General features: G+C 34.2%; 1 protein-coding gene across 1 annotated transcript in view; it reads left to right on the top strand.

Moving 5' to 3' along the window:
- The window catches only part of CFAP47 (cilia and flagella associated protein 47), a gene marked incomplete at its 3' end in the record, with an annotated part of 348,750 nt that overhangs the window by 210,011 nt on the left and 125,899 nt on the right, over nucleotides 1–12,840 (top strand). The window contains exons 37-40 of the mRNA XM_039855224.1: nucleotides 4,029–4,075; nucleotides 4,944–5,089; nucleotides 11,254–11,365; nucleotides 12,056–12,282. Of these exons, the coding sequence (XP_039711158.1) occupies nucleotides 4,029–4,075; nucleotides 4,944–5,089; nucleotides 11,254–11,365; nucleotides 12,056–12,282 (532 nt within the window). The remainder of the gene's footprint in view (nucleotides 1–4,028; nucleotides 4,076–4,943; nucleotides 5,090–11,253; nucleotides 11,366–12,055; nucleotides 12,283–12,840) is intronic.

Below are 12,840 nucleotides of genomic sequence, written 5' to 3'. Positions count from 1 at the left end.
GATTTTAGCCACACTTTAAAATGAGCACTTTGTAAATAATTTCTTACACTGATATGACTTATTCTTTTTCCAGCAATATTCAATTATTTATCATTCAATACTTAACAAGTGACGCCACAAGTGTTCTTAGTACTAGAGAAATATAAAGGTTCACAGATCTGGTCCTCAAGGAGGCAACCATCAAGTAGAGAAGAAAAAAATCTATGGAGGCAATTGTTTGGGGCAGAATGCATTCAATACTATATGTTAGACCAAAAGGAAAAAAAAAATTCTCTGAATTCTCTGTGAGCTGATTGGCAAGGAATATCACTATCTAGATATTATATTATAGAGATCTTCATGGAAGAAAAGACATTTAAAGAGAATAATAGATACTAAGCACTTTTTTCCAATGTACACACTAGACTCTGGTGTTCTCTTTTATCTTATATAAATTGGTATCTGAATAGAAATAAGATCTTGATGGCCAGAATCTAGAGCAGAAGGGGAGTTTGCCTACAAGTATAGAAGGAACATGGGAAGAGGGGATTGCAGAAGCAATGCGGTGGGGGGCAGGCAAGGGAAAGTACAAGACACATGCTTATGTAAACGGACTATTGGAGAGTATGAATTAAGGTTGAGAAGGTGTTCAACTGTTTATCATTCTGCTTTGTAAATATTTCTTGCAGAACTACTTTGCATGACACACCATATACTCCATGAGCTTAGGGGCTTTCAGCATTCATCTTTGTGTCCCAGAATAGTGTGGCCCAGAATAAGCCACTCAAAAGAAAGAAGGCCTTGGTAGGGATATTTTTCTGAATACTGATTCTTGCTAAAAACCCCAAAAAGCTGGATACTGGAGAGTTATGATTTTAAAATATTTCATTCTACTACACTGAATAATTAGTAATAATTAGAACTAGGCAAGTCTCTAAGGAAAGAAGAGTGAATCGGAGGCTAGATATATATAGTAAGAGTAACAATCTGCGATGATTCTCTTGCTCTAGATTAGGGTTTTATACATGCTTTTAATGCCATCAGGCTCTTTGACAGTCTGATGAAGCCTATTACACTTTATAGAATAGTGTTTTATAAATACACAAAATAAGATAATAAGGATTACAAAGTATCTAAATCTGCTCCAGCTGTCATAGCAAAATGCCATAGAATGGGTGGTTTACACAACAGAAATGTATTTCTCATAGTTTTGAAGACTGGGAATTCCAAGGTGGCAGCAAAGGTAGGTTTCATGCTGATGCCTTTGCTTTAGACTTATAAGTGGCAGCCATCTCGCTGTATACTCACATGACCTCTTCTTTGTATGCACATGGGGAGAGAATGAGCTCCCTGGCATCTCTTCTTATAAGGACACTAATTCTATCATATCAGAGCCCCACTCATATGACCTCCTTTTTAATGTTAATTACCTTCTTATAGTCCCTATCTCCAAATGCAGTTATTTTTGGATTTAGGGCTTAAACTTATGAATGTAAGGGTAACACAATTCACTCTGTAGCATAGAGGAAACTAATACTCCAGTAGATTATCAAAATATTTAAAAATTATAATATATTGAAATATATACTTTGTCATTAACACAATACATAATAAGATCTAATGGTGGAGATAATAACTACCATACTTTAAAAGTAGTAATGAACATAATAGCTAAAAGTATGTGCAAGAACTGAAATGTGGTATAAACATATATGTGATTATTTGGAGATCAAGTCATAGTATAGCTAATACTACTGTGGTTTGGTTTTAATTGCTGTTGAGTTACTGGAAGTCAAGATAAAAATTTTCCCCACTTAAATTCACAGATCCACTCTGTCCTTTAATGCCAGGTTAGTACCCCTTCCTTTAGAGATTTCTCAACTGCTTAGGGGCCAAAGTGGTACCAAAACCAGCAAATATGCCATTCTTATTGCCTTCCAGGTGGCCACCAGGCTTTTTTTTTTTTTTTTTTAAAAAACTCCTGGACACATGGAGGATGGAATAAATCTAAAACTTGATCCTCTTATATTCCTTCCCATGATGAAAACTTGACTTGAACCAGATAATTTGTTATTTGGTATGGACACAGCCCTGAATGTTGGCCCAGGAGTGGCTTCATGAAGGCTTGTAATAAAGATCTTCCTTCCCTACTCAGAAAGGCTTGAATAGGAAGTTATTCTTGGGGCTGATTTATTTGTATTCTTAATAGAATCAGTTCAATGTCATTTTGATTATTTTACTTGAAAAAAGAGGAAAAAAGGAGTGTCATTCTTCATACTTCATGAGTAGGCTCCATTCCCTGACTTTGGCCTACTACTAAATTAGCAGAAAATACTCCACTGCTTGATCTACAGTATTTTGTATAAGTTTAGCCTCTTTTGATGCTCTTTCTTCCTTAAGACCAAGAGTTTAAACGTGCTCCCTTTGCCATAGCCTCAACAATAACCAGTGAGCATCTAGGAAAATGATAGCATGGACTAAGATTCAGGGAGTAACAAAAAGGTAAATGAGTTGTTTTCTGTTCTGTCCTTGGAACATGCAAAATACTGGTTTTGTAAACCAGTTGGGTTTATCACTGAATTTGTAAAGTCAAGAACATTGATTAAATAAAATAGAATTTTCCTGAGGCAGATTATTTTGTTAAATTATTTTTTTGATGTTTCTGAGTTAATCATGATAATCATTAGCTTTATGAACAAATCAATAAAATTCTTAGGTCTGCAAATTTTTTTCTGTCTGTCTTTACCATAAATAATACAGGTAAGTCAATTTTACTGGGTTTGAGAGTCTTTTGAGGATAACTATTTCATTTATTCAAAAGGTACTTTCTATTAGCTGTTCTCCAACAAAATAGGAAAGAAAAAGGAGATGAAGCCCAAATTGCTCTGCTTTTATATTCACTATGAAAAAAAAAAAATGACTGAAAGGCTAGAGATTGCAAGTACTGAACAAAATGAGGTTTAGAGATTATGTGAGGATTTTAATCAGGCATTCTACCTAGAGCTCCATTGTCAGAGAGATGGCAATGGAACTGTATATTGAGAAATAAGCATATATAATCTCCTTTATAAATGCTAAAATATTCATCTTTTATATCTATGATAGCCTGAAAGTATCTACCAAATGCTCAAATTAAATAAAATATTAAATGGTCTTCAATTAAAAACAAAAAAAGTATTACTTAAACTGATAATCAGAATGCCTGTGAAGTAGAAGTAAAGCACAGAATAGTTATAAGATGTGGTAAATAACCTTATTAAGAATTTATTAAGGTGTAAAGAAAATACAGTGTTTGAAGAAATGGCCTGGATATGGTTAGAAGAACTTTACTTGGAAATAGTCAGTATAGTTTTACAATATAAAAATATAGGCAAAAGCAGATGACAAGGTGAGAAAAATATGGGGGTTTTTGTATTCTCAGAAAAAAAAAAATAAGCAAACAATATCTGAGAGCCGAGATACTAATTGATAGCTTGCTTTGCAAAGTAATCGTGAGAAGAGCAATTTGAGGAAAATTGATGGGTTCTGGAAGACATAGAAACTTTCAAGGGAGGCATTTGCTTCAGGCTGTGATCTGCTAATTAATTTTCTGAAATGCAACCAGAGATCAAACAGCTGCCCAAGTCTCTTTACCTTTATGAGAAAGAAGGAAATGAAGAGAGCATTTTTTAAGACATCAAGTTCTAGTACCACTTTTGGAAAGAGTGCCTTATATAGTCCTAAGTTGAGACCATCTACTTTTGAGTCTCGGGATTTGAGTTTTTATTATTATTATTATCAAATATTTACTTCTCTATGGTATCTGAAAGTAAAGAGGAATTGTTTTTAACAAATAAATACTGGTGGAAATATGGATGATTGTTAGTTTTCTTTTTCCATTTTTATTATTTTTAAAATATCCAAAACAATGTAAACATAAAAATAATATATGAAAGAAACCTGTGGTCTTTGCATAGCATACTGTAAGTAGTCACAATTTTTAAGAACCTGTAAGATTTAATTAAGATAGAGAATTGCTTTTGAGCCGTTTTCTTATTTACTTATGACAGTGATACTGCCGAGGACCCTGCTTTTGCCCCCAAAGCCTTAAAAACCTGTGAGTACCTCAAGTAAAAGCTTTTGTTTTCTTGTCTTATTTTTATGTACAGAATGTAATGTGAAATGAAACAATAGACAGAATGGGAAGCCCTGGGGATTGCTGGCTGAATGGGAGGCTGAAATGTTGGTCCTCAGTCTTTTCTGTTCATGACCGTTTGGAAAGAATTCAGGCACAGGCCAGAGTTAGAGACAAAAGGAAAGTTTATTAGAGAAAGGATAACGCTCCAGAGACACAATGTGGTTTCCTCTCAGAGACAAAGAGTGAAAGAGTCGAGAGGGACAGAGCGACGGAAAAAACAATGAGAAGGATAAAGAGTGACCCCGAGTGTTTGGGGAATTCAGTTTATATATCATTCTTAGTTTCTATGAATTACAATTTAAAGACTTTGTGTATCTATTTTCCTTTGATGGTATGGTAAACATTGTGAAAGATAAGGGTTTGTAGCATGAAAGGCATGCTAGCCATTGATCCATCCATAGGTCCCCTATGGTTTTAGCCATAGGGAAGAAATAACTGTGTTTATTTGGTGTAGAACACGACTTAAAGACTTTTCCCTTCATGGTATGGGTAAATGGTTTGTTAGAAATCCCAGGAGGAATCTTCCTCTGTTCTGCAAGTTTCCTGTGGTCTGGCAGCAACACCATGCAAGCTCTGATTATAGCTCGATTTAACATTTAGTTTTCATGCCCCCTCCCTACATTACTTTATCAATGAATGTATGTATTATCTTCTAAATTTGTGTGCTAGTGCCTTGAACATTATTTTTATTCATCTCAAAACTTTAATCACTAATTGAAACAGCTGCTTTATGTGAACAGAACTTATGAAATGATATGTAAACAAACTCTGCTTCATGTTTTGGCAGCAATTAAGTCCACCTTCATCAGAGAGTTCTTTTGCACTACACGTACTCTTCACCTGGAAATGAAAAAGACTTCAAATCTGGAGCTCTTCTTTCTTCCCTTTGACATGCTAACACGCTACTGTATCATTGTCCTTAGCAACAAACAGGTGAGAACAGAACTGTATTTTTGCTTTCATCTTAGACTGGCACTTTAATGGAATGACTAGTACTGGCTGGTAGCTGAAGACTTTCAAAATGTAGATAACAATTTTAGCCCTCTAGTAGCTACACAAAGAGCTTAGCCTCAAGAATATGCAGTTACAGTAGTCCTGGGTACATTTTATAATGGCTGCATACATTTTATAATGGGAGGCATGCCTAACCTTGCAGTGGCCCTATCTGTCAGTCTGTGGTTGCCTAACAAATTACCAAACATACATTTATTACATCACTTTTCAATGGATCAGAGGTCTAACCATGACCTAGATGGGTCTTCCGCTTAAGGTCTGTGCTGGGTCTGTGGTGAGTGCTGGGTTCTCCTGAGGTTCATTTGAGGAAGGAGCTGCTTCCAACTTCTCTCAAGTCTTTGGCAGAATTAATATCCTAGTGGCTCTGGGATCCATGCAGCTTGCTTCTTTAAAGCCAGCAAAGGAGAGAGATCGAGAGAGAAAAGGAGGAAGAGAGAGATGGAGACAGAGAGAGAGAAAGAGAGAGAGATTGTCTTTAGATGAAAAGTTTGATGGCATTATCCCTTTCCGGAAAGACACTGCAGAGTGTTGACCTGAGGAAGGACTTTATAATCCCCAGGAGCTGGCCCCAAATGTGTCAATTATGTATCAGTTATGCACCATTTTGAACGCATATGCAATGAAATAATGGTAATTGGAAAGGTATTGTTATTTACTTGGTATCTATAAGATCATTTACATATGAAAAATAATATAAGCTATGAAATATGTAAAGTATAGTTTAATTTTACACTTAAAATTACCACTGAGGAAGAAAAAAATGCTGTTTTATAGTAATGCTTAATCTTGTTTTTTATTTCCTTTAAAGGAGTTCTGTATTTAACTGAATTGCTCTATATAAAAATTCATGAAAAATAGTAACTATGATATAGAAATCAGTAGTTTGATCAAATGCTTCATGATCCTTTTTTTATATCAATTTATAATATATCCCTAGAAAAATGCTAGGATTAATTTTCAATAGCTTAGTAAGGAGATTCATTTTATTCTATAAGTTAGACTATTAGAATATTAATATTTGCTTCCATAAATTTTACCTAAATTAGTAAAAATATAATTACACTTGGCTTCTCAATTTATTAAAACATGACTTATTATATATATTTTGTCCTTGTCAGAAAAATATTAAGAAAAATAATCATAAAATTATATTGCTATCAATCGAGAAATAATGCCTTTAGTGTAAAGGATTGCATTGAATTATTATCACATCTATTAATTTACACATTCAATTTTAGTGCTAATTATGTTGAAAAATGCAATTACACGCTTAAGTAGATAATCAAACATCCAACTCCACCTAGTTAGCTCCTGTTCTTATTAAATGTGTGATAACTGCTTTGCCATTAAGAACTACCTGTTGAAAACTGTAAAGTAATTAGGCCTCGATTTGATAGCTTTCTATGTGTAAAACAAACATTTCTACTAACACTGCTATCAAGGAAAGGCCATTTGTTTTACTTCAACTGTTCCATTCGGAGTTTCAAATAAAAAAAATAAAATGAGTTATAAAACAGTTGTTTAAAAGTAGAAATAGTTTCATAAAACTTCCATCAGCGTTCATAGAAATTTTTATGTTAGGGCAAAACCTACAATGCCCTGAAAATTCATGTTATCAAATGCCAAAAATCCAAAGAAATTTCTGCTCTGTGTGGATGGGGGTAGATTAAATCATGACCCACCTGAGAAATTACATCTGCTGGGAGGCGGGGCTACAGATCCCCATACAGGGCACACAAACACTACAAAACACAAAACAATGTCTTGACACAACCTTGGGACTCTGTGTTCATTGTGGTGCCCGCGTAAATGTCTTCTCTGTGTAGTCCTGGGTTCTCAAGTAGGAAACCGAGTGGCGTTGCTAGGATCATTCATATAAGAGAGGCAGTAGTATCAAGCAGGGATCCTTGACATGGGCCTGGTTTAAGAGTAGGTTCCAGTTGTGGCCACCGACTGTGGCCTAAACCAGCCTTGTTACACCAACCCATCAACCTTTTTATTGACCCAAACAAGACTCCTTCTCTCCCTGATGTGTTTATCTTCCAGTCCTTTGTTGTCATTTTCTATCTACAAAATTTGGTCAGAACGAATTAAAACCAAAGTCCAGGTATTGCTGACCTGAGGAACCCAGGATGGAAGTCAGCATCCCTGAGCAACTTATGCGAATTGGTCCTGTCCTACACAAGGACCTCAAGTACCAAAGAGAGTTTCAGCCTTGCCCAAATAGAAAATTGACAGGACAAAGTTGCCCACTCCTAGGTAGGGGACCCTGAGAGGCCTTCTTTTTTATTTGTGGCCTACAACAATTTAGTCTAAGGCCATGCGATACCAGTTTTTAAATATGTCGTATGTCACTCTGGCCATCTCCCTTACGTTTGCATAAATAAGCAGAACCACTCATCTGACTTTTTGCACTATCACTCATTTCATTCTCTCTCAGTCTTTTGTATCTTTCTGTTTCTGCTAATGCAGAGATTAAGCTGGAAGTCTCTATTATGTATATTTTTAAATATTCTATAATCAATTTGTAACTTTTTTCAATCATAACTAGTGTGCAGGCTTTAATAATACTGATTTCGATTAAATTTATTGAATATAAAAGTAAAAACATTAAATCATTATGCTAAAATCTTTGTGTAATTTTACACTTAGGCAAACTACAGTTTAATGAAAGTTATTTATATAACCGTAGGTACTGAGTATTTTGAGGTTGATTTATTTTTATGCTTTTTAACAGCAAGCCACATTTCATTTGCCCCTTGTGTATGTGGTGTACTGGAACATGTCCACCAATTTCTATAACACAGGCAGACAGAATGTGACTGTTCTAGAATAGAGGGAAGAATACATTTCTGTATGATAGCAGAGGCAGGGATAATTGACTAATAGAGGAATTTGGTCAAGAAGGCTAAGTAAAAATTTGCCAGTAAAAGAGTTTGGGCATGGAAGAAGTGTGCTCAGAAGATTCTAAGAACGTGAGGCAAAACAGCCAAGCCTGAAATTCATGGACACTTGAATTTCTGATTCAGAGAATGGTTTGTCAGAAATGACAAAATGGGTTGGATGGATAGGTCAGACTGATAAAGAAGAGGGCAGTCAATTTTAAGTTGAATAACTTAACACTAGTAGTAGTAGTAGTAGTATTGAAAGTAGGAACCCAATGGAAGGTATTGAGCATAGGCATGATCTGATTTTAACTTTGTTTTAGAAAGCATTTCTGGAGTCAGAAAGTAGATTGAGAGTTGGAGATAGAAACTGGAGACTTAAAGACTGGATAAGAATCTTGGAATCTATTTACATTACTCCACACATCACAATTTTATACTGCACTCTGATTTTTTCTGCTTTTTGTCTGCTAGCGGTAAAGATAGAAGGATGTGAGCAGTGATGGTGAAAGAAGAGGTGATGATGTTGGATTTGGGGGAAGGGAAAAGGGGACAAGAGAACTGTAAAGAATATTGATATAAAGATCCATCTTAATGACAGTTTGAGTGATGCTCACACTTGAAGGGAAGCAAATTTTCATTTACTTGCAGAGCAAATTGGTGGCAAAAACTTAAACAGAAACTGGGCAACTGTGGTGGTGAAGAAGAAGAGAGATTGTTAATTTCATTGCCACAATGACTTCTAGAGTCTAGACCCTGCTTCCTGTTATTGGATGAGGTGTTTTCCTGTAAAATACCCTACTTTTTTTTATTAAACAATCAATTCATATTTTATGCCATTTAAATGTTTATTGCTTTCTCAAAATGTCTGTGGAATAATCTCTCAGGCATGCAATTAAGATTGTGTTAAAATTGTGTTAAGCAAGTTGAACTTTTTAGTGCAGGCACGTAAATCTTTTCATATATCATCTCCTTACCCTTTCTGAGAATCCTAGCTCATTCATTCTATGAAAAATAGTATTTTTAAAGAACAATGATTATTCTTAATGGTCAGTTTCACATTATAATTATGGCAAAGTCAAATAGTCACCCACAATAATTAATGATCTCTCTCTAGTGTATGGAATTTAACATTTTAGGATTTTAGCTTAGCTCTCTTTTGCCCATTTATCCACCAAAATAATGTTCTTCAGCCATTTAAAACAAACAAATTATAAAACCTAGCAAGATGTAGGCCAAGATAAGAAAATAAGTAGAATTTAAGACCTATGAAACAACATGGTGATTTTTTCTGTCTAGAAATGCTATTTATTTTTTTTCTTCTTTTAAGATTGAGGTTATTTGTCTCTGGAGGGCTTTCATGACATGTGGAAGGTTTTCATGACATGTGGAAGGTTATCCAGCTAATTAGTGCAGACCTGGGATTAAAACTTTCCTGCCAATTCAGTGTTTGTGTTCTTTCTTTCTGGGTCATTAATGGCTGGGCTTCTTGTAAAATTGCATGCAATTGTGATATTTGAGGATAGCATTTAACCTGATACACAGGAAACACAAAACATCTTTTGTGAAGGTTTCTTACAATTGACAATGGGCTGTGGCATAGTTCTGGAAAATATAGTATGAATCCAAGTAAACATGCCCACTGGTAAAACTGAAATTAAGAGCAGAAAAGAAATGTAATAGGTGACTATTAGAATAGCTCACATTGACAAGTGTCTGTTATGTGTGTCAGATAATTTCATTGCCCTCGTTGCAGCCTCCAGAATTGGAATGTAAGGAGTTTTTCTACTTTAAAAGAGTTCTTTCTTGCATTTGTATTTCTTTCCTGGTCTGATTTTATTTCAAGAAAAGTGGAGGGAACTAATTAGTACTATAGATGACATTCCTGAATAATTTTCTGACACAGGCTAAACAGGCATTGTTTTCAATTACATTAAGTTTTTAAAAAATAAAAAAAATACATATCAGAAGTGAACAAGTCAGACAAAGTAATCTTTTGAGAAATGATAATATATTGTCTGTGTCATATGTGGATTGAGATGGAATTGAATGGAGTCTTAGTTACTGATATTTCAGTTGGCTAATGAATGGCAAGGAAGCTGTTTATAATTTATATTTAAGAAAAATATTCTGGCAAATAACAGTTTGTTGCTTACGTGTCAACTCCCATGGGTTAGTATTCATGTACATGGAATAGACAACTATAGATCAGGTTTCATTCAGGTACAAATTAAAAAAAAAAACATGTAATTATGATAACTCTATACTCAGAGTCTGATTTCTTATGAATACTTATTTTGGGTAAAACAACTATTTTTTAGATAAAAATAAGGATGAGAAAAAAGTTAAAATAAAAGTAAACATTAATATATTACTTTCTCCAGTCTCTGTTGAACTTATACGTTTGTATTCTACTTGAATTATCATTGAAAACTTTGTATCAATATCAGTCACTTACATGTATTTGTAGTGACACACACACACACACACACACACACACACAGAAAACACATTTCAGATTGCTAGATTGGATTTATTTTTGCAAAGTATATGACTGCTTGGGAAAAATTACTATATGAAAATGACATAATGTACTATCAATGAACAAGAGTGCACAGATTTAAAGGCTGAACAATTTAAAACATTCAAAGTTTTCCATATTCCTTTTATAAGCCTGAACTGAAGATAATCGTGGATCGTAATTAATAAAATTCTGTGGAACATTATCATATGAAAGGATGAAATTAATTTTATTATAAACAAATCTCAATTAGAGGGATAGTGAAGCTATAAATAAATTGACCTCATAATCATAAATTGTTCATTCTTTTGTTTCCACATTTTCAGTTTTTGCCATTTTACTTGTTATTGAAGATATTTACAATATTTTGGAATATGTATATTTAGTATGTAATAAATTTACTTTTACATTATTTACATATATATTGCCTGATCAACATATCTTTGGAATCGTCTCTCGAGCATAGTTAATACTGTTTTAGGATTGTGATACAATTCAAACCAGTTACAATCTCAGCTTTCTCCACTCACTTAAGGCTTATGTTGTTTAGAAATGCACAATGCATGGACATTTTTATAATATGCAAATATAATATGCAAATTTTTCTCACAGTGAAAAGATTTATCCAAATTTTTCTGAGCTTTGAGAATTTAATATTATTGTGTGTTATGTTTTAGATTGGAGAATTAATATACATTGCAGAAGGAAAAGGTATGATCCCTTTGCCTTCTGGATTCCTTCCAGTAAATTCTTCAACTTCACATGACTACAGCAGTTCTCCAGAAGAAGGTAGAGTATACATACGTTTTATTTCATTTATAATGTTGAAGGATAATACTGTTCCTCATATAGTCACCTAACTTTATTATGCCAGCATCCCCATATGGAATAGAGTACCATTTCGACAATTTAGAAAATGTTGGTGGTGGTTCTTTTTTAGATCTTTATTTTTCAGTCTTCAGGTAAATATTGAAATTTGGCATTCGAAATATTTGCTCCACAAATTTTCCATTTCCCAAATAATTTGGAAATCATTACACCCTCAAATTCTCTATATGTAATATAACCTGGACTTCTACCCTACATTCTTGTTTAAAGTATAAGGTTGTTGGTGAAAGAAGATGCCAGTCCTTGACAGATGTCTTTCTTTATATTTATTTCTACTCCTCCTACCTTTTAATCACTGATAGGAGCACAACAGTCACTGAATTTTTGAGCACGTTGATAATGTTTCTATGAGAGAACCATTTGACTAGAAATCTTTTTAGAGAATACCAAGAAAACATCTTTAATTCCTGAAGACTTACTCTCGAATTACTGAATTAGGACTACTGGGACTCTGTTACCTATTTATTTTTACTCTGTTTAGTGAAGGTGACAACTATAGTTTTGTATTTCAAACCTCCCAAGTTCATCCTGAATAACGATGTCAAGGGCATAAATGATCATTGCAGTCATGAATGTTTTTGCTTCCTCCAGTGTTTAATGAAGAAGAGCCAGTTCTGTATTTGAAATGCAAGCCCCGTCACATCTTGGATGTGGACCTTATATTGCCACTGACTAATGAAGCCAAGGAAAAGGCTTTGGCTTTTGCAGCACAGCAACAGATGTCGGACTTAGAGTATCGGCGAAGGCTGATCACAGGCACCCTGGAGAGCAGTAGTATCCGCGTGGCCATCGCCCTCCTGGGACTGACCAGGGTCGAGGTGGGAATGGACAGATGATGAATTTAAATTATTCTCTCTTTAAAAATATACAGTTATTACTTAACCATAACATTTCTACATAGAAAAATGTTGAATACTGGTTTTTCCCCTGAAAGCCAGCTCAGTAGCTTTTTTTTTTGACCTCATTAAATAATAAATCTCAAAATAAACTAATGGTTGCCATATGGGAGGAGGGTTGGGAGGATGGGTAGAAAAATGAGGAGATTAAAAAGTACAAATCGGTAGTTACAAAATAGTCACAGGGATGTAAAGTACAGCATAGGGAATAGAGCCAATAATATTGACTATACATAGTCAATAACTATGTATAGTGCCAACTGAGTACTAGAGTAATTGGAGGGATCACTTTGTAAATTATTTAGATGTCTAACCACTATGCTATACACCTAATACTAATATCAAATGTCAACTTTAATTGAAAAATAAAAAGTAAATAATTATTCTGAAAGAAAGTATTCTACTAATTTAAACATCACTACTAATTTTAGTAGTAAAACTAAATTAGTAGTAACTAAGTATGCTGCTAATTTTAGGCAT

Source organism: Pteropus medius, unplaced genomic scaffold, assembly GCF_902729225.1.
Source record: "Pteropus medius unplaced genomic scaffold, Ma_sr-lr_union100, whole genome shotgun sequence".
NCBI classification, from domain to species: domain Eukaryota; kingdom Metazoa; phylum Chordata; class Mammalia; order Chiroptera; family Pteropodidae; genus Pteropus; species Pteropus medius.
The sequence above is the reverse complement of the archived record's forward strand: the minus strand, read 5'-3'. Positions and strand labels throughout refer to the sequence as shown.